Here is a 25,188-nt window from a genome sequence, read left to right as displayed (position 1 = left end):
GGTGGGCCGGCAGGCGGACAATTAATTACGAGGATCCCGCTTTGAGCCGGGCGAGGGCCCAGCTAGGCCGGGTGTTTACATGCACGCTCGTCTGTTTGGGGCCTGCAAATCCGTGTCAGATGTTAATGGAACAGCATCATTTTTCTGCCGAGGTGGCATCCCCTGGGATGTTTGGATGAGGCAGCCGATGGGACTCGGCCTGGGAAAGGCGGGCTAGCCGCTAAGGAGGGAGCCCATTTGTCAGGCTGCCCGACAGCCCACAGAGCGCCCCTCCCACCATCACCTCTCCTCAGCTCCGCAGCCCCGCCCGGCGTCCCTCCATCCAAAGCACTCTGGGGACGCAAAACCCTGGGTCGTGAGAAGTAAGGATCCACTCCAAAATATGGGAGGGAGACTGCAAGCTGGAAGTGAGTAAACATTTAATTGAGCATGGACACAACCACCAGGGTTCACACCCAGCCCAGGGCACAGCCTCTGCTCCACACACCTCTGCAAGTTGGGGTGTGCCTGGCATGTCCATTGGCAGACCTCTCAGGCCAGGCCTGGCCACCTGTGGCCTGGCTGCGTCTTGTGTCCTTTTGCAGCTTCCCTTCTGAGTGGGCAGGCGTCTGCAGGCCATAGCAGAGAAGATCTGGGGGAGACCAGGTGGGGACATTCCACCCCTTCATCTCCAGCTCCCGGCTTCATCTGTCTCCTCCTCATCAGGAAGGCCGATGGAAGAAGAGGCCCAGAGAGGGGAAGTGACCTGCCTGAGAGAACACAGCCGACGGGCTGTCAGGTCAGACAGGTGGAAAAGAGGAGCGTGCTCCAGCAGAGGGTCCGGTGGGAATGGTGACCCATAGGGAGAAGTTGGCCCCATAGAATTTCTGTGTGGGTTTGAGATATCAGTCACTCAAGATGAAGAAGCTGAAGCCAGCTCCAGGTTTCCACAGCCAGGCGAGGTGAGGCCTTCCACAGACTCTTTGGGTCAGAAGGGGCAGGGAACACAGCCTGGACCAAGGATTGGGGCAGAAGAAGCCTTGCTGGAACCCTGGCCCTGCCAAGCTCTCCACTCACACCTTCCCCACTGTTCTTCACAAAGCTTGATCCTGTCCCTGGGCCTTTGCTCTACTCTTCCCTTGGCCTCGGCACTCTTCCCCTATGACCTCTGGGCTCTGCCCAAAGGTCACCTCCTCAGAAAGGCCTCCCAGCCCCAGGACCCAAACCTGAGGTGTAGGGGGCAGTGGCAAGTGGTTAGCCTTGGGAAACCGCATGGCACTCTGCCCAGCACACAGTAGGCACTCAGGAAAGTGTACCACACTGGCAGCATAATCACAACATGAAACCCACGGAATTTAGCACCAGCATCTAATGTGGTTGACATGAATTTTATGAACCATTATCATTACTGCTAAGGAGTTTTTTCCCACAGGGCTGGGAACACAGTCTTAAGTTTTATATCAGCAGCATCTTTTTCTTTAAACCTTGGATGGTAAGCACTCTTCACTCTTTCTCCCACACACTATGCAGCCTCTTAGAACCATGGGCAAGGAAGCAGAGACCCCCAGTAGCCATGTGTCCAACAGAAGACCTGCCTCAGGGTCTTCATCTGCAAAGAGGGCTCCTTGTTCAGGGCTGTGCACAGAGGGAGGGTGGGCTGAGTCCAGAGGGGAACATGGGGTTTGCGGAGGGGGGATTCAAAGGTCTCTGTGCATCCTGGAAAAGGGGGAGACCCCCATGATGGAGCAGAGAGTCAGGCAAGAAAACTGCTGCCCTGCCTGACTTCTGTCCCCTCCCCTGTGCTCAGCCTCTACTCCAGCCATCCTCAAAGATGGCACTTCACCTTGCCCCCACCTCAGGGCCTTTGAACGGTAGCTCTTTTCTGCTCTGGCACAGCTCTTTCTCCTGCGTCTTGGGAAGTCTGCAGCAGGGTGTCTCTCACAAGCTCAAGGGCCCTGTAACTGTCCTGCCTGGACTTGACTTGCACCCTAGCTCCACCAGCTGTGAGAGTCTGTACCTCAGCTTCCCCCTTGGCAAGACAGAGACAGTTGTAGGACCTTCGTCAGAGGGTAGTTGTGAGGTGTGAATGTGCTAATAATATATGCCAGATACTTAAACAGGCCCTGGCACACCCAGCGCTTAAATAGTTCAGGACCGGGAGTTGGTGATGGACAGGGAGGCCTGGCATGCTGCGATTCATGGGGTCGCAGAGTCGGACACAACTGAGCTACTGAACTGAACTGAACTGAAGGTGAACTGATTATTATCATCTCCCTCCCAACCCTCACAGCATGCTGATAGCTTCTCTTTGCCCACATCAGTCCCTTCCGCCATTAGCCCCAGGGTCTTGCCTGAAGGACGCTTAGCACTAAAAGAACTCACGTTGCTATCGCAGGACAGGTCGTTCCTGGCCCTCCCCTGCCCCCTGGTGGTCACTCTCAGTATTGCCCCAAGGCACCACACGGGACCCTTTCCTGAGTTTGGGGACTGGCCCTGGGTCGGTTTAAGGCTCTGAGCATCTAGGCAGGACCATGCAAAGCAGACTGGGCTGTTGGCGGTGCTGAGCTCCCTCTCCACTTGCACAGTGGTAACATGTGCCTGATGGGCACAAGGGGTAGAGAGGGATGGGGTGGGGGGCAGATGTCAGAAGGGGAGGGAGCCCTAGAAAGAGCAGGACCCTAGGGGGATAGGAGCTCGGGTGGAAAGAAATCCCCTTTTTCTCAGCCTATCCTGCAGCAGGCTGCTTGCTCACCTACAGGGGTTTCCCAGGGCCTGCTGCATCCCTACTGTGTGGACACCCTCCGCGGCTCTGAGCCAGCTGCTGCCCCACCTCCCACCATCTGATCACCCTGAGGTCTGGTCACCTGCCCTGAGGCCTTTGCTTGTGTTGCTGAAGACATTTTCATCTCATGGGCTGCTCCAGGGAACCTCCCAAACTCCCTTCTTTCACCTGGAGTATAAGACGACACCACGGGTGTCTCATCACAGACTCACACAGCAAAAAGGAGCAGGTGACAGTGTGAGTCCCAGGTGAGGCAAAATTTCCTCTTGGCAAAATCGACCCTGATGAAGCCTCTGTAAGTTTCTCAACATGGAGCCTGGAACTCAACAGGTGCTTGGAAAAATGACTGTAAACTTCAGCTCCACTTTGTAAGTTGAGTTGAGGCAATTTGTTACTTATGCCATGTTCAATGCACAGGACACCAGCCACTCACGAGTCTCAGGCAGAGCTAGGGCAGCCTGAAATAACAAACAAACAGCTCCAGCATCTCAGAGGCTTAACGTGCAACCCTTTATGTTTCCTTTTGAGAAGTTTGTTGCTGGTCAGATGGCTCTCCAGGACCCTGCTGCCAGCACCCTGTGGCCCCCTGGAGCTGCCTTGATACGATGGTGGTGTTCCACTTATATGGCCAGCCACCTGTTGCCAGGAGGTTGAGAAATAATGATTGAGCAAGGGACGATCCCAGAGCACTCAAGTGTCATCCACGGAGGGCTTCAGTCTGAGCCTTAGTTTATCTGTCAAATGAGGGGTTGGGTCCGTGGAGCCAGGCAGGGAGCTTTCTCAGTGGCCTTGCATGGAGATGAGAAGACCCCTCAAGGGCCACAGTCAGCACCAAGCATGGAGCAACACCAGCCCTTTGCTGCCCCCGCTACAGGCATACTGAGAAATGCACAGCCTGGGTCCACCTACAGTCATTCCTAGACACGTGGACTGCTGGGGTCACAGTGAGGGCCCAGAGCACAACCAGGCCAGGCTGCCCCAGGATGATATGGGTACAGCCCAGAACAGGGCCTAGGGCCAGGGAAGAGACTCTGGGCACCTTCTGGGAGCCCTCCCCAAGCCCAGGGCCCTAGGTCCCAGGTGGCCCTCTGAAGACACAATCCCCACAGCCATGCTGAGGGGTGGGGAGACCCAAGGAGCACCCAGATAACTCAGCCTCAAGGACTCCAACTCAGGCTGGACAGCCAGAGCCAGTCCTGGGGGGCAGGATGCACAGAACAGCCCAGGGCTCAGCACGGTCCTTCGGTGGCTATGGGATGAGGGTGTGGGGACCCCTGGGGGATCCACAGGGCAGAATCTGGCTGGATCTGGGCAAGGACAGGAGAGCTGCCAGACAGGGTGAGTGCCTAATCTGGGGATATGCAGAGGCCCCAGTTGTGGGGTCCAGCAGAGCAGATTCAGGCTGTGCAACTGAACACTGCATCCCAGGGCCCAGCAAAGTCTGAGATGCCATGCAGCTGGGGCAGCCCCAGCATGGGCCCAAAGTCTCCTCTGCGGCGGTCCCCTCTGGCTAGCTGCTCTTTCTCCCTCATCTTTGATCGTCACTGTGCCCTTCACTGTGCAGCTGTCAGGGTGGGATGGGGGGATCTGCTTTTGTTCATCTGTTGTAAATAGCATCAGATTTAGACTGAAATCCCGCACACATTCTCGGGTGCCTGTCACCGGACTCGTTAAACCGCATGCCTGTGAACACTAAGACACTAAGACTGTACTACAGGCACCTGAGGATGCTTGGCGCTGGGGCTGGTATTGCCAGGGTCTCAGAGGCTGCCCACTCTGACCAAGGGTCTCCTCTGCCTGCTCCTACAGGCTGGCTCAGGGTGCTGTAGCTTTGGGGTATACGGAAATACAATCCAAGGGCTTTCCAAGGGGAATGCTGGCAGCCAGGGCCTGGGCCTGGCCTGACTGCCCACCCTTAAACCCAGCCCACCACACTGGTCCACTCCTCTCCCCAGTGTCCAAGACCCCCACCATCTTCACTGCAGAGTGGACAACAGCGAGCGAGGCAAAAACGACAAAGACATGGTTCTGTACAAAACCGGAAATATTTTTACTCTTTTAAAACTTTGATCTAAGTTACCTTAGACCTCATGGACTCGATACAAGAGTAATATGAATTGGGAAATAAAACACTTTAATAGCCACAATAAACTTTGTTAGAAATGTACATGTTGCCAAAATAATAATAATAAAATTAAAAAAATAAAAGAGAGGAAGAGAGAGAACAGCTTGATGGCCAGGTTAGATTATATAAATGTTCAACAAGGACAGGAAAGGAAACCTTCCAAACGCTGGGTCAGAATAGTCAGGGCCCCGTGAGGCTTGCCCCTTCCAGCCTCTGGGCCCCGGGGCTGTGTCTCCCCCCACAAACAGGATGAGCAAGTATGGCAAGGCCCACACAAAGCTGCCTCTCCTCATGGACAGAACACCCAGGGATGGGCATATAAACAAAGCTCATAAGAAATGTACAAATATAAAAAGCTACAAACATTAATAAATTACAGCATCACAAAACACAGAAACACTTCACAAGGTGCTAGTAAAGTAACTGTACCCCCACCCCCTTCGTCAACAAGAAGGAAAGAAAGAGCTGGTATTCAAGTTGAAGATTCCTCTCCAAATGTGTCTGAAATAGATCTTGTGTGTACGTATGCTTCTGTAAAGACAGATATAAGGCTGCACAGACATCACTTGTTTTTCAGGCAATACCTTAGTTCCTAAAAGAAAAAATAATAATAATAACCATAATAATACAAAGAAAGAAGGAAAAGCATCGGAAACCCAACTGTTCATCATACTCGGCAAAAAACTCGTATAAATGTTAATGAAGGACTCTATAGAAAGAAATTCCTAAAGATACTTTTACTCTTATAAAAAAGAAGTTATTTAAAAAGCTATTTACACGCTACATTCTATGAAAAATATGCTTCAGGAAATACATCTAAAATTAAAATACAGGATTGCCTGAGAAACAAATCCAGCCCCTCCATGTCGATGGGCAGACACGTGGTCCAGGAGCCACCCGTGCACTCGACACCAAACGTCAGCACGTGACCAGATAGAAGTGCCTGGCCCCCAAGTCCTCGGGCCCCCCGGCCACCACCTGCCCCACCAGGCATATGGCGGAGTGCTTTGGCTGGGAAGTGCTTCTCGGAGTATAGATGGTCAGGCTGGATGAGGCCCACCCACGTGGCTTAGCCTGGGCCCCTGGGATGCCACACTGTGGCTGGGCCTGAGCCCTTCCCCGGGGACCCCATGATGGCTCCAGTTCGCCCCCACTGACACACTGACCCTGCTGCCAGCCCCAGCCGGCCCCAAGAAATGCCCCAGACATTCAGGGCACAATACCCACCATCCGGCCCACCACCCACTATCTGGAGAGCACAGAGACTCCTCTCCTAACCGGACCGAACACTTTCTGGACTTGTCTGAGAATCACTTGGGAAGAGAAGGGGGGCACATACACACCCCGATTTCTCCTCCTCTTCCTCTCTAGTGTTCTTTGCCTTTTTTTAAGCCTCTGGAGGCTACCAGTCTGTGGCCAGCTCAGACTCTGGGCCTGGTGAGCATTGGCTCACTCCTCCTTCCTTGAAGGACTCATGCTCCCAGCAGAGCTGCAGAGGCCCTGCAATCACACCCATGCTCGGGGATGCCTGGAGGCTGTCCTGAAACTGGAATGGTCCTCAAACAGGCGGGGCCATGTTTCGGGAACTGGTCACTCTAAGCAACTTGAGAAAGGACGTCTGTCCACATTGGCAAGCTCCGCCTGCTGAAGCAACAGATGCTCATGTGAGGGGGGTGTTTGCTGGGAGGAGGCCAGGCCCTCCCTGGGTGAGGCAGCAAGGCCACCCTCCTGGGGGCTGATGTTCTAGCGGGGCTCCGGGGGTCCTGAGTGGAGCAGAAGGATCCTGGCTTTCCAAACTTTAAAGGAGCAGTTTTCCATTCCGATGAATTTTCAAAATTTTCCCAAGCCTCTGTTTGGCAGTGGCCATGCCCTTTTTTGTACGTTTTCCTGGTGGAGGTGGAAACACAAAAAAGACAGGTAAGTGAGAGGAGCAGCATATGGGATGGGGGTCTGTAATCCCTCACTGAGCCCACATCCTTTCTGTAAGATGGGTGTGCGATGCCCAAGTACAGTGAGCTCTGCATCCCTCCAAAACCATCAGTTGTCGACAAAATGCCCCACGCAGAGGCTATGTCGACAAGGGGCTGGGGCATGGCGTGTGCAGCAGGAACAGTCCAGGGATGGCATTAGGGCAACCTAGAGCTACACTCCCCATGCCCATGGCTGGCTGGGGCTCACGGCCAGGGCACAGTGGGCCTGGGGTGACAGTGGGGATACCATAGGACCCAGCCAGCTGTTCCACCCCTAAATCACATGGAGGAGCCTGGGCCACCTCCCAGTGAACCCTCAGCAAACCATCAACCACACTCTGTCTCCAAGCCAGGACCCAAAGCCAAGGCCCTGGTAGTCTAAAGGAATGGACCTAGCTCCAAGGTACCCAGAACCTCCCCCCAATCCCCTACCCCCAGGCGAGCAACCAGAGGTCAGTCTTGAAAGGAGCCATTTCTCTCACACACTGACTGAGGGCCTGGTCACAGAAACTCATGGCTGCAGGGACAGAGACCTGTGGTCACTCATAGGCAACTCAGGGTCGCCAAGCAAGGTACCTTTGGCAGCGGTGTTGTTGGGGGATGATGAGGAGGGCCTCCTCTGCGTGAGGAAGACCCCAGGGGCCATGGGCTGAGAGGCACGGCCGGCTTGGGCCCCAGTGAAGGTGCCAGCTGCTGTGTACTCATGGTCGACCAGGCTGCTGCTGTGGGACTCTGGCGGGGGCTCAGGTGAGCTGCCCTCCTGTGAGGCCTGGCTGCTGGCCGTGCTGGTGGAGGCCGGGGTGGTGGAGGCCGGGGTGGTGGAGGCCGAGGTGGTGGAGGCCGAGGTGGTGGAGGCCGAGGTGGTGCTGGCCGAGGTGGTGCTGGCCGAGGTGGAGGCAGAGGGGGAGGTGGTGTTGGGAGCCAGCTTCCTTTTGGTGTTCTTTTTCTTTTTGCTTTTCTGCTCCTCCTTTGAACAAAGCATGCAGGCGTGTCACCCCACAGGGCTGGCCAGACCCCAGACCCTGGGGAGCAGCCTGCAACCTGGGAGCAACCTGGTCTACTGTGGACAAGGCTTCTCCCATGGAGCTGAGCAAGTCAGCACTGCAGGAGCAGAAAGGGCTGGACCATGCCCAAGCCCACCTCTAGCCACCACGAACCCCCCAGCACAGTACTGGAGTCTGTGGAGGGACCACCAGGCCCCACTCTGTGAGGCAGGCCGTCCTAGACATGGGGACATCCAAGACATGGCATCAGCACTCAGCTGTAGTGGACAGACCCTGCCCAATCTGAGCTCACCTACTGGTGGACATGTAGTATGGGTCCCCCCCCATCTCCCTAACCCCCCATTCCCCACCACCCCACTGTGAGCTGCCATGGGACTTCTGACACCAGTTCCCAGCTTCTCTGCTTTCCACTAGCATGGACCTGGGAGCCTAAAGGAACCAGGGTCAGCAATACTCAAATGTCCCCAAGGCTGTGACAGCCCCAGCCTGGATGATCCCCGTGCATGAAAGTGGGGGGAGCAAAGGCATCGGGGGGAGCCTAAGCCCAGGCAGGGTCGCTCTCCTCACCTGCTGGGACAGTTTGGCTGCGGCAGCTGCCAGCCCAGTCTCAATGGAGGCCACTCTGGTCCCCTCGCGCACAGGCCTGTCTTGCCTTGGCACCGATGGGCCAACCCGCGCTGTAGGAAAGAAGGTCAGCCTGCCTCAAGTCACCACCCAGTGCCTGGGCGCCCTCCCGGATATCCCAGCCCTGCCCTAATCTGTCCCTGAATCCCAGGGACAAGTCACATTTTGGGGAAGCTCAGCAAGAGCCCCAACCTCGTGTGGGGGTGGTTGCCCTACACCAGCAGGACAGGAGGGGTCAGGAAGGGAGTGTGTTAGAGGAACCAGACCCCACTCTGTCGGCTGCCATGATGGGGGCCAAGGGCAAACGGACCCTCCCAGGGATGCTAGTCGAGGAGAGCCAAGGCAGAGGGCCCGCACTCCACAGGGACACTGCACTGCCCTACTGGCAGGAGCCGGGATGCCTTTGAGTGTTTGTGAGAGCACTGGGCTGAGGTCCTGGGATTGAAGTGGAGCCCCAGTCAGGCTCCTGCAGGCAGCAGACACCCTGTCTGAGCCACAGAGCCAGTGGGTGTGCAACACAACTGCTGGCATTCCGTGTGGACAGACCTCCCCTCCCAGCCCCCAGCGCTACCTGTCGGGCTATAGGGGGCGTCATCTGAGCCTTTCCTCTTCTTGGATCGGGACTTGAAAACAGGACTGTCCTCATCCGACTCCAGGGAGGGGTAAACTAGAGGCGGAAAGAGGAGGAAGGACTGAGCTGCTGGTGTGGCCCCAGGAAGACGGGAGCTGCAGGCTGCTGGCAGACCCTGTGACCGGCATCCCCAGGGGCCGTCTTCAGGCTCCATAGCGCCAGCCCTCCCAGAGTGGCTGCCTCGGGCACAGGCACAGCTGGCCTCTGAAATCGTTCAGTCCAGGCACCCCTGGGGTCCAGAGAGGCCAGACAAGGGGTTCCATCCAGCCCCCATGGCCACCCAACCAGCCATGCCTACCCCAGCCTGGCTGCCACACCCACTTGAATGCCCAATTCTCAAGACATCTCTTCTGTTGCTGTCAGAGAAGGGAATCTCTGATGTCCATGGAACTAGCTGGCTCGAAGGACCCCAGACTCTCCTCGACAAGTCTCTAGAGCAGGGAGACCCAAACAGCAGTCCTGGGTGACTCACTGGGTGCCTCCTCCTATTATCAATAGGTTTAACCCCCAGGACCTGCCCCATGTCCCAAGGGTGCCCCCCAAATGGAGTTCACCCCACTGTCAGCCTGTCAGACCATGACAGCCCCCACCAGTGAGGCCTGAAAGTGTCCACCAGAGAGGATACACCCAGCCTCACTGCGGGAGGGCTCTCCAGGACAGAGGTGCGGCCTCACACCATCAGGACTGCACTGAAGATAGGCCCTGTGCCGTGGGGACAGCACACCCCCCGCCCTGAGAAGCACACCGCAGCCCGTGGGGACTGGGACATCCCGGGCAGTGGGCCAAGGCGTGGAGGTGGGTCCTTGCTCCTAATCTCCCAGGCGGCCAACAGCAACTCCTTCAGACCGTTTTGGAACCTGAAGCACTGGGCCTGGAGGGGCTACGGTGTGAGGTGAGGGGCCATGCCCCTGGGCAGAGGCCACAGCTATGGCCCAGCCACCAACTTACTGCCCACCTCAGACTTGGCCACTCTGGGCCCTGGTTTCTCTGTTTACACAGACACAGAATGGATGTGGTCTCAACGTGTCTATGAAGTGGTACAGCCACGTGAAGGACAGTCAGGCAGAGTCTCAGAAGGTGCAGTGACCCAGCCAGACACCACAGACACAGGCCACACAAAACCCCCTGCCGCAGCCCTATTCACAACTGCCGAAAGGTGGAAGCCACCTAAGTGCCTGGGGATGGATGAAGGGATAAACAAATGTGGTGTGTCCACACAGTGGAATGTTATCCAGCCAGTAAAAGGAACAAAGCTGACACATGCTACAATGTGGATGAAGCCTGAAGAGTATGCTGAGGAGGACTTCCCTGGTGGTACAGAACCCATCATGCCAGTGCAGGGGACACAGGTTCAATCCCTGGGCCAGTAAGAGCTCACATGCTGTGGAGCAACACAGCCCGTGCAACACAACCAGCGAAGCCTGCATACACTAGAGCCTGCACACTACAACTACCGAGCATGCGTGCTGCAAGTCCTGAGGCCCGTGTGCCTAGAGCCTGTGCTCCACAACAAGAGAAGCCACCACAGTGAGCAGTCAGTGCACTGCAAGGAAGGGTAGACCCTGCTCACCGCAACTAGAGGAAGCCCACGTGCACCAGTGAAGACCCAGCGCAGCCAAAAAAACGCGTAAATAAATGACCAATGTGTTACTATAAATTAAAATAAAAAGGGTATGCTAATGAAAGAGGCCAAGCACCAAAGACCAAGCACTGTGCAATTCTGTTCACATGACACGTCCAGATGAGGAAAATCCATGAGTTGGCATAAATCAGCGTAAAGCAGGGGAGGCATATTGACTCTTAGTGGGCAGAGGGCAGGGTTTCCTTTGATGAAATGCTCTCCAATCGGGGGTGCTGACGGCAGCACACCCATCCCTCTGAATACACCAAGCACCGCTGAGTTGCATGCTTCTAAAGGGAAACGTCTAAGGTCTGTGAATTACATCCGCAAGAGGGTCTGGGGCCCGCCCCCAGCACCCAGGACAGGCACCTCTCCCTGCACAGCAGCACTCACCATAGTCCGAGTCCTTGAAGCAGGCGTCCAGGTGGTCCTGCTCCTCCTCATAATCGTCCAGGTCCACACTGTTCTTGGCCGCCCTCTTCAGCAACCGCTTGCCTGTGCTCTTCCCACCAGCCCCGTTCTTCCGGGCGCCATGGGCGGCCAGCGAGCTGCCCTTTGCCTGGCCAGCACCCCACGTGGTCTGCAGGCAGGAGTCGGAAGCCTGCAGGTTGGCCATGGACAGCATTCCCTGAATGGCTTCCTGTGTGCTGGGGGAGGCGGGGGGCTGGCTGGAGGCACAGAGAGACAGGCACTCAGCCCATGGCCCACACATCCTCCCACTCAGCAGCCAGCAGAGGGCGTGGGGGGAGGACGGTGGGGGCTGATCCTTTCCCCATGGAAAGGATCAGCTACCCGCTTCCTCTACCCTCTGCCCCCCACCCCCCAACATCAAAAGGAGGGCTGGAGGCCTTGGGACATAGAGGGGCATAAATAGAGAAAAGAGGGAGGGGGAAGTGGAGGGAGTGGGCAAGGGAGGGGCAGACAAAGGTGCTCCTGATCTCTCCCATCATGAGGTCAACAAGCAGATTCCCTCCAAGGACCCAGGCCACCTCTCCCTCCCTCTTCCATTCTCTGCGCACCCCTGCGCCCACCATGGGCCTCTGCACTAAGCCCCCGTCGTGGGTGCTTCCCCCACATCTCATCCAGCACCTGAGATGGGGCGGCTCAGCCCTCTCCCTCCCATGGCACTTGATCTCCCCAGGTGACCCACACCATCTTTTCATGACTGCATCTGCACCCACACCCTCACCCTCGCTCACCACCCCAGACATTTGTCCACCTGGGTCAGGATAGCCCACCCCAGCCTCTGGGGAGCCTGGCCATACCTCTCATTGCCCCCTGGTTCCTGAGGAAGCAGGGCCTGGAATGGCACACTGCTTGGCTCTCCTCCCTGTTCACAGACCCAGGAGGCCCAGGAGGCCCAGCATTGGGCCTATCTTGCATGTATGACACTCAGGCCCCCTCTGGCTTGCCCCATGTGCCCCTGGGGGATGGATATACCCACAGGGCTGCCAGAACACAAAAGCAGCACCACAAAGTGTACCCACAGAACCACACTGGTGGTTCTGCATGGTCCCTGCCCCCTCCCCGACTTCCAAGAAGTGTTTGAGGCATCTCTAGTAAGACATTAAAATGAGAAGAAATCCCTGCTCAGACATAAGGTTCCCAAGACTGAGGTTGGAGGGTACAGGGAAATAGAGCTGGCCCCAGGAAGCACAGACACAGAGGGTGGTCCCCTGTGTTCCTGGGGGCCCACCGAGACAAGCCTGGACAAAAGTCATCCTGAGAGGGGTACTGCTGGGCTCCAGGCCAGGGACTCCGCCCTAAGCCAGGAGGCAGCGACGGACGGGCGCCTCTCTGGGCAGTCCTCCATGAATACCGCTTCCCCCAGCCCCGCCCAAGACGTACTGGACCGCAGTGTTTTGGGCTTTTGCTAGAAGCGGATGGATTATGGTTCCAAAGCCACAAACAGTGGGAAAAATCAAGTATGATCAGACCGCTGTGGAGAGTTAGGAGCCCTCCACCAGACCTTCCACCTGCCCCAGTGTCCTCCCAACCCCCACTGTCCCGTGCCATGAAGGCAGAGGGACACTCAGACCCAGTCAGGAGCACATGGCGTTTGGGAGCAGTAGTATCATTGCTATACAATCATCACTGATGCTTTCTGAGCAGGGACGGACCCCCCGCCCCGGCCAAGTATGAGAGCCAGCAAGAGCTGATAGATGGCCCCCCACGCTCTGTACCAGGCTCTCCAGTGCTCTGCAGATGAGGCCCTGAAGGTCTCAGGGATCCTCACCCAGCCTTATGGCCTGGACAAACGCCAGGCTTCCTGCAGGGATGGGAGGGTGGGGGCCAGGACACCCACCATGAGGGTCCTCCGGGAGCCAGCATGGAAGCCAGCCGCCTGCCTGTGCCATCTGGACGTCGTGGTCCCAGCCCAGCTCAGCTGCAACTGAGAGGGAGGGGCCTCGGAGCCCAGGGCTGCAGACTGGCCACGTGGGCCGGCGAATCAAGGAGCAAAGTCTAACCAGTGTGCATGGAAAATAATACCTTAATCCTCCAATTATCATACCAAAATCCTCTCCTTTCCCCCCGGCGGTAAACACTAAGCAAACCATCCACAAGAAATTAACATATTTTCCTCCATTTTCTTCAGCTGTTTTTTTCCAAAAAAGCAAATACTTAAAACAGAGCAAATGGACCATCAAACACTGACCTACACTCCAAATGGGGACTTGGGAAAGGAACTGCCTGCGGCAGCCAAGGAGGCCAGCCCCGGCAGGCACACGTGCAAGTGTGCAGGCATGTGTGAGCACACACGCGTGTACCTACAGATCAGTCCACAGTGAGTCCACAGACTGGCCACCCTCTCCCAACAGGCCATGCCCAGGCTCAGTCAAGAGCCCAAGCTGCAGGCCCTATGTCCCAGCTCTGGGCAGAGTTCTGGCACCAGCCTCATCTGTCCTCCGGTTTTGGGGGGAGCTCTCCATGGAGCTCAAAGGGGACCCAGGTGAGCGTCATTCAGTCACGGAGGTGCCAGCTAGCCAGAGCATTCCCAGAAGAGAGGCACCTCTGAAGAGGTGCAGGGCCAGCCCGGGCCCCAGCCCCTCCAGCAGAAAGGGGCTCAGAGCCAGGCTTCTCCTCCCAGCAAAGGGGTCTCAGGCCAGGGTCCCTCCTGCCACCACCGGGGCATCTCTGCAGTTGAGGGGCTTGGGTCTGTTTTATCTACAGAAACTACTTCATGCTGATCAGGAAATCTGTACCCCCCACAGCTCTGTAGAAGCCTCCAACCATACATCCACTGTCTGAGATGGGGCTGACATGTGCCTCCACCGGCTCAGGTAGCCCTCAAACCTCAATCCTGGTAGCACAGGCTGAAAGGCAAATCCGGAGGACCAAACAAACCCTGAGCAGACCACGTAAGGCCTGCCGCCCTCAGACCAAGTCACCCCTCCCACCCCCACCCCCACCCCCACCCTCGGCTGGAAGATACAGTCCATTATGGTCAGCCTTCCAGGACCCCCACGCTTGGGCTCCATCATTAGCAAATGGAGATTCCAGTCCTGCCTCTGCTGCCTCCTAGCTGTGTGGCCTTGGGCAAGTCACCTAAGCTCTCTCAGCCTCAGTTTCCCCATCGATGCAGCAGGAATCTCCTGATGACTCAAGCACTAGGAGGGGAGCCAGCCCTCGCCATGGTAGCAGACACCTCCAGAATGGGGAGGCTGCAGGGGACACAGGCCCCCATCCCTTGGTTGTCTGTCTGTGGTACTTGTAGAAATTCCATGTGGAAAAAAAAAAAAATGTCCCATGATGCTTAAAAGCAAGAGCCAATTGGGACCAAAAGGGAATTTAACTGGGACCATCCTGAAAAAGGGGCTTCCCTGGTGGCCCAGTGGTAAAGAATCCACCTACAAGGCAGGAGACTCGGGTTCAATCCCTGGGTTGGAAAGATCCCCTGGAGAAGGAAATGGCAAACCACTCCAGTATTCTTGCCTGGGAAATCCCAGGGACAGAGGAGACTGGTGGGCTACAGTCCATGGGGTCACAAAGAGTCAGATATGATTGAGCAACTAAATAACAACAATCATGAGAAAAACAAGCCCCATGGCCTCCCATCCAATGCAAAACCCCAAGAGAATTAATCCATTTCTCTCAAATCAAAGGATTGAAACTGGGCAGGCCGAGGCAGGGAGGACCACCTGAGCTGAGTAGACACATGTCCTGGCCTGCCTGATCGCCTGGAAGCTCAGGGCCTCCAGGAAAGGGCAGCATGTACACCAGCAGTGAGTGGGCTCCTGAGGCCACACATGTGGACTCAAACAGGTCTCAAGGGTAGCCTGGCTTAGCTCCCACACACTCCCAGGTGGGGTGGGAGTCTGGGACCCTGACCAATCCAGCCCCTTCTCAGGGAGTGGGCTCTCACGTCCCAAGCTCTGAAGCCATCATCTCCCTGGCTGCAGATGATGGCTCTGCAGGGAAGCCAGCTTGGGGTTCCAGAGAGGCCCATGAATGCTCTTTACCCTGATACCAGGCACACACTGTGTAATTTTCTTAGGTCATTTTTATGGCATTTGGGAAATGACGAGGCAGAGACAGCTGGACGTCCCAGTCTGGAAAAACCCTGATACCCTCCAGGTACCCAGCCTGGCCCTGTGTCTCCACAGGCACACAGATGTGGCGGCCCCACAGACTCCTCACACAGGAGCTCTGCAACACGAAGGACCTACATAGCCAGCCCCCACTCACCTCCCTGGCCACCTGGCACCACGTCTGCCAGGCAGGGGTCCCACTCTGACTGTCCAGCCTCCAGGACGTGGGCTGATGGAGTCCTGTTTGGCCCAACTCTGTGGAAGCACCCAGTCCCCCCAGGTCCCTGAGGGCACTGGGCCTACCTGTTGGGGTTGTACTCGAGTGCGCCAACCTCCTCGCTGGCCTGAAGCAGGTCCAGGATGCCCGCGGCTGAACCCCCGCTGTCCTTCTTCACTTTGGCATTGCGGGCGGGCTTGGTGTCCGTGTCTATGTGCAGCGAGCCCTCATCAGAGGAGTCATCGCTCTGCTGGAGGGACAGAGCAGCCAGTCAGAAAAGGGCTGGGGGGTAGGGACGGGCACTGTTTCACTCCAGTGAGAAAAAGAGGTTTTTAAAGAGCTTGTCCTTGTGCTGAGCACCGGGAGGCCGACTGACCAGACACACTCTGCAGAGCACGGGCACCCGAGCTTTGTGCTGGGAGCCTGGAGCCCCAACTGCACCACTTTCCCAGATGAGCCCTGGTTTACAGAACCTTATGTGAGAGCCCCAGTATTGAGCACAGATACAAGAGGAGTTGCCATGGCTGGACAGGGATCAGGTGGGTGAACCTGCGCCTGAAGGACACCAGTTAACAGCCCCTGGCAGGTGGCTCCGCAGGGACACCCTGGGCTCTGCAGGTAGGGTATCACCCGTCTTCCTGGAACTTGGCTTCCTGGGGGATGGCCGCCACATCCTGGGCTGGACATGCACGGCCTTGGAGATTATCTAACTTAACCCCCATACCTCAGTGCAAGACCCAACCCCCAGCAGCTTGGCCTGCTACCCTCTGCACCACCATACTCAAACATCAAGGAAACTCACGGAGCTGACTGAGGAGCGCAGCTCCAGAGGCCCCACCACTCAGACACCTGTAGACCTTCCGCAAGTCCCGACTTTGCTTTTGCCCCTTTGTGCAGGGCCCCAGGGCTCACAGTCCCACATCTGGAGCCCAGCCAGCTTCCCCAGGAAAACATCCTCCTCTGCACTCCACCCAGAAAGCTCAGTCAGAGATGTCCCCCCAAGGGGTAGGCGGGCCACTGCCTCAAGAACAGCCAGACACAGGGATGGCTGTCTCGCTCACCCCTGTGACCAGTGTCCCAGAAGGCCATCGCCTACCTTGTAGAGCGCCGAGTCCAGCTTTGGCTTCGTAACGGGCGTGGGCAGCGGCTCCTTCTTGTCCAGTAAGACTGAAAGCAGAGCAGATGGGCGTCAATGGCAACTTTGGAGGGGCAGAGGGGGACCCTAGTCCAGCCACATCCAACACCCACTCCACATGCCTGGGATGGTCCCTACGGGGCTGGGCCTGGCCCCTCCCCATGTCCCCCCAACTCACAGGACAAGTCCCTCTTCGGAGCATTTTTCTTCCTCCTAATAGGGAATTCGTCAATCTTGAGCTCCCCATCATCCGACACATATTCATACTCATCCCGCACCGGCTGGGGCTTGTCCTCCTTGAAGTTCTGCAAGGCCCCGAACACCCCTGGGCCGGGCTGTGGCTTGAGGGCCTTGGAGCTGGGGTGGCAGAAAAGGGCCAGTCAGTGGGCATCTGCACAGCCTGGCCAGTGCCCCCAGCACTCCACCCCTCAACAGGCCTTGGAAGACCAACAGTAAGGGCTGGACCCCTCCCAACCCCAGAGCCTCCTCTCCAATGCCATGACCTCAGCAAGGATAGCACACAACCCACAGGGTACATGCCCGGCCCTTTCTCAGGCTGTGTGAGGTTGTGCCCCTAACTGCTCCCCAGTCCTAGCCGCTGGACGAGCACTGGACTTCTGTCAGGCTGCTCTGGGGCTTGACACAAGCTCAGAGTCAGACACAGCCAGTGCCAACTGGCCTGGGTTTTTTATTCACACAGTTATTATGGAAAAATAATTTCAGGGCTGAGGTGTAGGAACAACATGACAAATCTCCCTCCTGGGGCCACAGGGCTACTGCAAATGAGGAGAGTCCGATGCTCTAGCTGCTGCCCCTGGGGTCAGCTGAGGGCGCAAGTGCACACTCAGCCGGGGGGAACAGCCGGCAGGGCACAGGCGTCTGCAGTTCCCCATGGGCGCAGCTCTGATTCCCAACAGTGGAGACACCAAGGCAGTGAGCCCTGCTGGGTGCGGGCGGGAGTTACACCACGCAACACACACACACGGGCACACACACACCCCCATGTACACACATGGTTATAGCATCCGGTCTCCTTGTCTCCCTTCCATTTCTAAACTCTAGCACAGTCAGTCGGTCATACAGTTAATGCCGTCAAAAGCTCCCCGGGACCCACCAGCTGAGCTTCAGAAAAATCAAGGACATGCCCAGGGCCATGAAGTCATGGCAACAGATCCAACCCATCTGCTTGCCAAGAGGCCTTGGCACACTGCCATGAGCTCTTAGGAAAAATAGGCGCACCTGTGCCGGGCTCTGCAAGCGCACCAGACACTGACAGCTCTGTCCCTCACCGACTGAAAACAGCCTTCTCCCATTTTGCAGATGAGAAAACTCAGATCCACGGGCGTAAAGTGGCCCTGTTCCCACTGGGATGTGTCTACCTCCTGTTTGTTAGGCGCCCACGCTGCACTCTGGAGTTAGTATACAACTGTCAGACCAAGGCCAGCGAGGGGCTTCTCGGTGGGCAGAGGGTTCCTGGCCCACCCACCTCCCATCTGGCCAGCCCACCACACTGGTCAGCCGACCGAGATCCCTTATACAGTCTGGGACCTAGACACACCAGCTCATACACACAGACCCACCCAGGCTGGGTGCCCCACCTCTCAGCTTAGGGCCATCTCCTCCAGGAAGCCCTCCCACCAATTCCCTTGGGCACCCATGGACTCCATAGAACCCCAGGCCCCACAAATCCTCCTTCCATGATCCCAATCCCAGCCATAACTTCAGATGGATTTGAGAGTATTGGGCTCATGCCAGCTTCTCCACACTGGCCTCTGGACTCCTAGGCCAAGATCATAACCCCTATGATGTCCTCTGTGACAGCCCAGGACAGCACTTGGATAATATCTGCCCAATCACACCCTCCCCTCCTTGCCGCACACACCACTGCTCCCTGCCTACCTACCTGAGCTCTTTGGTTTAGGAAGCAGGAAAGGGGTCAGCCTGGTGAGGCCCTCATGAGGGGTGTGCCTGTCCTCTAGCTCAGGACAGAGGCTCATCTTCAGAGCCCTCCAGGTGAGTGTATGTGTGTCTATGAGGTGTGCACAAGCAGGGCATGTGTGTGTGTGATGTGGGATGCTCAGGGTATGTGTGTGTGACATGTGGCGCATGTACAACCAACCCCTCCTGGCACAAGCACTCACGTACCCAAGCAGTTTCTTGTTGGAGAAGGAGAAGGAGAACTTGGTGTCCTTGTTCCCTGACAGAGGAGACTTCTCCAACTTCTGCTCTTCCTCCATCTTCAGCAAGGAGTCGGGTTTGCTGTTCTGAAAAGCAAACCCAGGACCGTCCCTGAACCCCACACCATACCTGAACCCCATGCCAGTGGGCAGAGGCAGCAGGATAGGCCAGCCTCCTCCCTCTGACATGTTACCCGAGAACCCATGCCCACCACAGCCCCAGGTCCACAGGAACTGCCCTCAGATGCTGACCAGCTCCAGGGATTGCCAGCTCAAACCAGGGCAGGCCACTAAGGGCAACAGCGTCCATCCCCTTAGGCTAAGATGTGCCCACACCAATCCTCAGAAGGTGGCTCCGGGAGGCCAGGTGTACGCCCAGACCCTCAAAGACCTTCACAGCACACACCCTGACATACCCTACACACCACCAAGCCCACACCTGCCTCACACACCACCTTCTTTCAGTAACATAGCCCTCCCTGACGGTAGACTCACTCACCAACACACCTGCACACACACACACCTCACCTTATACTTCCATTTGGCCTCTGACTTGCTCTTAGTTTGCTCTCGGATTTCCAACCGCTCCACGTCATTCTGCGTGCTGATCACCTCCTTGTTGGGCACACTCAGGACATTCTTTGTGGCCTAGAAAATACTAGCCATGATCTAGTAGCAGTCATGGGAGGGCAGCAGGGTCCATCAGGCTACAATACAAAGTCCCTACAGCACAGAGTCCCCACCTCCTGCTGGCCTACATACATCAGTTCATCCATCCATCAATATACCCAACCACATATCCAACCAGCCATCTGTCCATCAGCCCACCCATCCAATTATCCACTATCCACCTATGCACCCACCCACCATCCACTATCCACCTATCCACCCAACCACCATCCACCCACCCACCCATCCATCCACACCATCCATCCATCCACCCACCCACCCATCCATCCACCCACCCATCCAATTATCCACCACACACCTATCCACCACCCACCATCCACCTATCCACCACCCACCATCCACTATCCACCTACCCACCCACCCACCCACCCACCCACCCATCCAATTATCCACCATCCACCTATCTACCACTCACCATCCACTATCCACCTAGGCACCCACCCACCATCCACTATCCACCTATCCACCCACCCACACATCCATCCACACCATCCAACCATCCACCCACCCATCCACCCATTCATTCACCAACCATTCACCCATCCACTTGCCCACTCGTAAATCATTCACCCACCCATTCATTCAACCACTCTTCCCCCTCCTACCCTTCCTTCCTCCCTCTCTTCTTTCCATCCACCCATCCATCTATTAATTCATACATTCATCTACCCTCTTGCATTGAGAAAAGGAAAAACCATGTGCCCCACTTAAGCCCTGAAACATTGGGTAATGATGTCCCACTAGCAGGAAACCATTCAGTATGGCCTGCTTTCAGAGACCCACAGTTCCCAAAGTCCATACCCATCCATACTGATGGGTCTTCAGGGCCAGGCCTGCTTCTCTTACTGCCACAGGGGCTCAGGACGCCAAGGAAGCCTGGCCCCATCACCACCTCCATTCCTGCCTCCCCACTGCCCTCCACTGGGTGCCTCACCCACCTTTAGGTTTCAGCCAATGTCTGGGCCCCAGGGAAGACTCAGCGGGCTTGTCCCCCCAGGTGACCCTTGATGGTACCACCTGACCCAGGACAAACTCCGCTGCCTTTATCATGAGGGTCTCTCCCCAGTTGCCCACTACACCAAGCTTGCTGGGGCAGAGCCCAGCTGCCCTGGGTCTCCACCACAAGGACACAGCAGGTCCAGCACCAGTCCACAGGCCTGCTCCCCAGAGGTGTCTGCAGGCCCACTGACTATAGGTAGGGAGGTCAAGACCACCCACCTTGCCCTTCTTAGGAGGCTCGATCTTGGTCAGCGCCTCCTTGGTGTGGGCCTCCAACAGGTCCAGGTTGGGGATGGTGGGTGACGCTGAGCCCCTGCACTTCTTCCCTTTCTTCTTGCTCCCATCCTTGAGCTTCAGTGATTTGGGAGGCTTGGGGGGCTTGGGGGGCTTAGGAACTTTGGATGGCTTGGGCATCTTCACGGTTTTGGGAGTCTTTTTTTTGGACACTTTCTCCAGGAAGGACCGCGGAGGGCTGGCCTCAATGGGGGATGGGGGCTCCTCCTTTTCCCGGTCCCCAAAACAGACCTCGTCTGAGGAGACAGCCGCAGTCACTTCAGGTCGGGAGGCCTTGGAGGCATTCTGGGAAAAGGACAGGAAGAGGTGACCAAGAGTGCCCTGCTAGGAGGGTCTCACAGCCCCAGGCCATGAGAAACGGGCAGAAAAGGAGCACCTGTCGGCATCACTGGCGACGCGCTCCCATGTCTCCTACACCATCTGTATAACAGGCTCACACCCATCTACACCATCTATGAACACAGTCACACCATCTATACCATCCGTGTGACGATTTCACACCTGTCTCACACCATCCACATCAGCAGCCACTTGACCCCTCTACCTCCTTGGTGGGGACTGCTGTCCCTCCCTAAGGCACGGGGAGGCTGGGGGCTGGACAGGCTCACACAAGCTGGCACTCAAGGGGCTGAAGTAGTCCTTGCTGCAGAGTCGTTCCCCACCCCACAGGGGGCTGCACAGCATCCCCACACTCTCTCATTCCTGAAGAGCCCACCAGGAGACTGTGAGTCTGCCACCAGGGCCTAGGATCCAGCGTCATCGTGCAGGTGACCCGGCCCCAGAGGGCTGGGGGAGGGGCTGCCTCCCATGTGGCTGACCCTCGCAGGATAACCAGGGAAGACAGGCAGAGACATCCCTCAAGCAGGGTCAGCAGGCCACCACGGTGAGCCCTACCTCACTGAGCCGGATCTCTTTGGCGAGGTCTTTGATGAGCTGAGAGGGTTTGAAGTGCTCTGGGAGCTCGTCCTCATGTTCTGCCAAAGCCTGCAGGACAGCCCATGCACAGGGTCAGCTGCCAAGTCTGGGCACAGATGCCCACTCCCCCTCCACTCACAGGGGCCCCAAGCAGGCTCAGCTTCTGTGGTTCCTGACTCATGCCCTCTGTCCCTCCAGGCTGTCCCCCATCTACCCAGCCAGGACCTCCAGCCCCACTGCCACCCAGACAGGCAGAAGGGAAGGCACTGCCACAGGCGTGGACTGGCTGCTGGGGGCCCTAAGGGAGTTAGCCCACTCTAGCCAGACACTGTGCCGATGAGGAGGCTCTGCTGTGATCCCACTCTTACAGATGGACAGTAAGTCCCAGAGGGGAGGGAGTGCCCGGTGCCACTACCAGCTGTGACATGAATGTAAGCCATCCCTTCTTCCTGGGCATGAGGCCACTTCACCTGGCCAGACAACTGGTGTGAGTTGGGGGGCACAGCCTGCCCCATTCCAGGCTTTGAGAACTGAAGGAGGGCCCTAGGAGGGTGCCTACTGTCCCACCCCACCCAGCTCACCCATGAGAGATGCACAGTGCTCCCCTCTTGGACTCCCCACTTCCTCAAGATTTTCTGGGGGCCTGGTGGGATCTGCTCAGACTATGCTGGCACCCCTGACTGGCAGGGGTTCCCAAGGCAGTAGACAGGGAGCCCTGAGGCTGACCAGGCCTCTCCCCTCCCTCTGTACCAAAAATCCAGGCAGGATGCCAAGGGAAGTTGGAAGTTGCTTTTCTGGAGCCTCCCTGAAGAGAAGTAGCTGCTGCATGGATGCTAGTGAGGGTGCTGATGCTTTCAAAGCGGGGGGACCCAGAAATGCTGCTTCAAGGGAGTCAGCAGGGGCACAGGGCAGTGCTCCTGTGGTCGGGGGGGATGGAGGGTCGTAGGGCAAAGGGACTGCCCTAGTCACAGAGCAAAGCTAGCTCGAGGTGACGCCTGCACCAGTCAGTGGGACAACGAGGACATCTCCACTCTCCTATTCAGAACGTGAACCTCCAGCCAGTCACTGACTTGAGTCTTCCCTGCTCCCTGGCCTTCAGGGTCCACGAAGTGCTATCTCTACCACCTCACTTCCTCTCATTGAATCTTGCTGCCACCCAGCCCCACCCCTCAGGCCAGGTCCTTAGATGGCGGGCCCTCTCCCACATCTGCCCCCACCAACAGATATGTGACTGGCCAGGTGGCCCCCACCTGCTTCTCACATGCTAATTCCCAGCGAAGGAAGGACAAGCCCGAGGGAAGACGCCCCGCCTGCCACCCTCCCTTCTGCCCTGCGTCACGCCTAGCACACTTCCCTACCTGCTTTCTCGTCCATGATCTGAAAGCACCATTGAGAATTTTAGCTCCTTGGACTAAATGAGGGGGCAGCTGCTTCCCAGATTTGTGAGAACCTGGGGGAAGACGGACGGGTTTGCTCAGGAGGGTACCCACTCTCCCCTGCCACCTGCAGGTGACTCAAAGCCCTGGTGGTGGGGGATATTCAGGGCCAGACCTTTCAGAGGCATGTGCCCACCACCACCTGCCCAACTGCCAACGGTTCCTCTTGGAACCCAGGGGATGCCCATCTAAGATGCTCTGCAAGAGGCAGGACTGGCCTTCCCATTGTCCACCCACCAGGCCCCTCAGGCAGGTGAGCTGGCTCCCCCCTCCACTGGGCCCCAGCCTGCAACAGTGAGGGACCACAGTCATGCCCCAAACCAAGCATCCCTGATGCTTTCTGATTCCCACCCTCTCACAGCCCCCTACATAGCTGAGGCAGTGGGTCCACTTCCCACTGGGGTGGCCCAAGGCAAGCACCACCTCAATCACATCCTTGGGAGCCAGAGCTGCCGCCAAACAGAAGGGCCAGAATGTTCCCCCTTCAGGCAGAGAGTTCACCATGGAGGCAGAGCAGCCCTGAGCTCTGACACCACCAGATGATCATGTCTGGCCTGTGGCAAATCCCTGGGCCCTCTCAGCTCGGAGGCTGCTGAGCCGTCAGCCCCATCACAGAGGAAGGCCCAAGGCAGAGAGGCAAGGGCAGCCCAGCAAGGCCCAGCTAGTCAGCAGTCACCCTGGTCAAGCTGTCCCCAGGTCCCCAGGGTGCGATTCTGCCAATACGACCCCCATTCCATCTCCCCAGCAAGAAACCCCAGAGCAGGGCACTCCTGCCTGGAGTACAGGGCTGAAGTTTAGAAAATGATGGATGAATTTCACTGAAACCTAGCCAGCCCAGGTTAAGAACCATTTTCAGCTTTCTGATCTCAAATTAGAGTCAAAGTACAAAGGGGTCCTGATAAGGAGGTCTCTACTTGAGACTCTTATCAGAACACAAAAGAGCAGCTTCCTGGAAGGCAGGTGCTACTGAAAAAGGAAGCTCTCCATGAAAGCAAATGCTCCTCCTGTATCTCTCACATGGCTGCAGAAAGTCTGGAGACCTGAGCAGGAGCTGGCCACCTGGAGCTGATCCCAAAGGCAGGGCTGGCAGGACGTAGGATGGAGGGCCATGTTCATGGAGGGCAGGGACCCAACAAAGCCCATCCTCCCCACGGCCTTCCCCAGGGGACTCTGGCACCCACACTCCCCCAGGTACAGCAGGGATGCTACTGGGGTCCCTTGGCTGGTAGCCAGGCAGACTCCAGGCCTCTCAATGTCCCAGCTGAGCCCCGTCAATAACCACACAGGGCCACGGGGACCAAGCAGAACACACCAGGTCTGGAAACATGTGGTCAGAGCTCCTTCTGCAACACCAGCTGAGCCTACAGGCAGGAGCCCACTCCAGCCCCATAGCACACAGACAGGGGAAGCAAGGCCTGGGAGCTGAGGGGACGTTCTGCTCAGGCCCCACGAGGGCAGCGCTCGGCCTGTGCCCCAGGGCCCAGCTGCCCCACTGCATGATGGCAGAACTGTGACCACTCCCCGGCATCCCTAAGCTCCGCCTGCAAACTAACTGTCCACAGCCACAGGCAAAGACGCTGACCAGGAGATAACGTACTTTTGAACGCCTCCAGCAGGTGCTTCCCCATGTACCAGCAGGCAGTTTCGAAGTTGGGAAACTGAGTCAGGCTGCCCAGTTTCAACCTTCTTTCCACTTCGTATGCTCTGGAAGCCACAGCAAAGAACTATTCAGTGTATGAAGCCCTGAGCAGGTAAAGCTAAAGCAAGGTGAACCCACGCCATAGCTAGAGGCTACCCTGCGGCCATGCCCACTCAGGCCTCCCTGCTGGGCCTAACAGCAAGGTGACCCAGGGGACCACCTCAGGATGACCACTGGGCATGAAGGTGAGCCCCATGCGCCATGGCTTCTAGAGCTCTGGGTCAGTGCTCAAGGAGAAGGCGGCTCAGCCTTTAAGTTCCCCCCAAGTCTATTACAGGCCTGAGGCTGTCCAGCAACCAGGCAACTCAGGGGCCTTGGTAGGATCACAGCTCATCTCCTCCTTCCTCCCCACCACGCGGAC

At 57.1% G+C, this 25,188-nt stretch overlaps 1 protein-coding gene across 2 annotated transcripts in view; it reads right to left on the bottom strand.

Annotated features, from left to right (window-relative positions):
- The window catches only part of PHF2 (PHD finger protein 2), an 87,644-nt gene continuing 67,243 nt past the window's right edge, over window positions 4,788–25,188 (bottom strand). The window contains exons 9-22 of one of the 2 annotated variants that reach the window (XM_018052505.1): window positions 24,726–24,832; window positions 23,051–23,142; window positions 21,672–21,761; window positions 20,703–21,062; window positions 19,323–19,442; window positions 18,763–18,881; window positions 16,796–16,974; window positions 16,579–16,649; window positions 15,569–15,729; window positions 11,130–11,404; window positions 9,056–9,151; window positions 8,428–8,537; window positions 7,433–7,823; window positions 4,788–6,773 (exon numbers count right to left, since the gene is read on the bottom strand). In XM_018052505.1, the coding sequence (XP_017907994.1) occupies window positions 6,685–6,773; window positions 7,433–7,823; window positions 8,428–8,537; window positions 9,056–9,151; window positions 11,130–11,404; window positions 15,569–15,729; window positions 16,579–16,649; window positions 16,796–16,974; window positions 18,763–18,881; window positions 19,323–19,442; window positions 20,703–21,062; window positions 21,672–21,761; window positions 23,051–23,142; window positions 24,726–24,832 (2,260 nt within the window). In that variant the 3' untranslated portion in view covers window positions 4,788–6,684. Of the gene's footprint in view, window positions 6,774–7,432; window positions 7,824–8,427; window positions 8,538–9,055; window positions 9,152–11,129; window positions 11,405–15,568; window positions 15,733–16,578; window positions 16,650–16,795; window positions 16,975–18,762; window positions 18,882–19,322; window positions 19,443–20,702; window positions 21,063–21,671; window positions 21,762–23,050; window positions 23,143–24,725; window positions 24,833–25,188 lie in introns of both variants that reach the window. The other variant, XM_018052504.1, reaches the window with a different exon arrangement.

This window comes from Capra hircus, chromosome 8 (assembly GCF_001704415.2).
Source record: "Capra hircus breed San Clemente chromosome 8, ASM170441v1, whole genome shotgun sequence".
NCBI lineage: Eukaryota > Metazoa > Chordata > Mammalia > Artiodactyla > Bovidae > Capra > Capra hircus.
The sequence above is the reverse complement of the archived record's forward strand: the minus strand, read 5'-3'. Positions and strand labels throughout refer to the sequence as shown.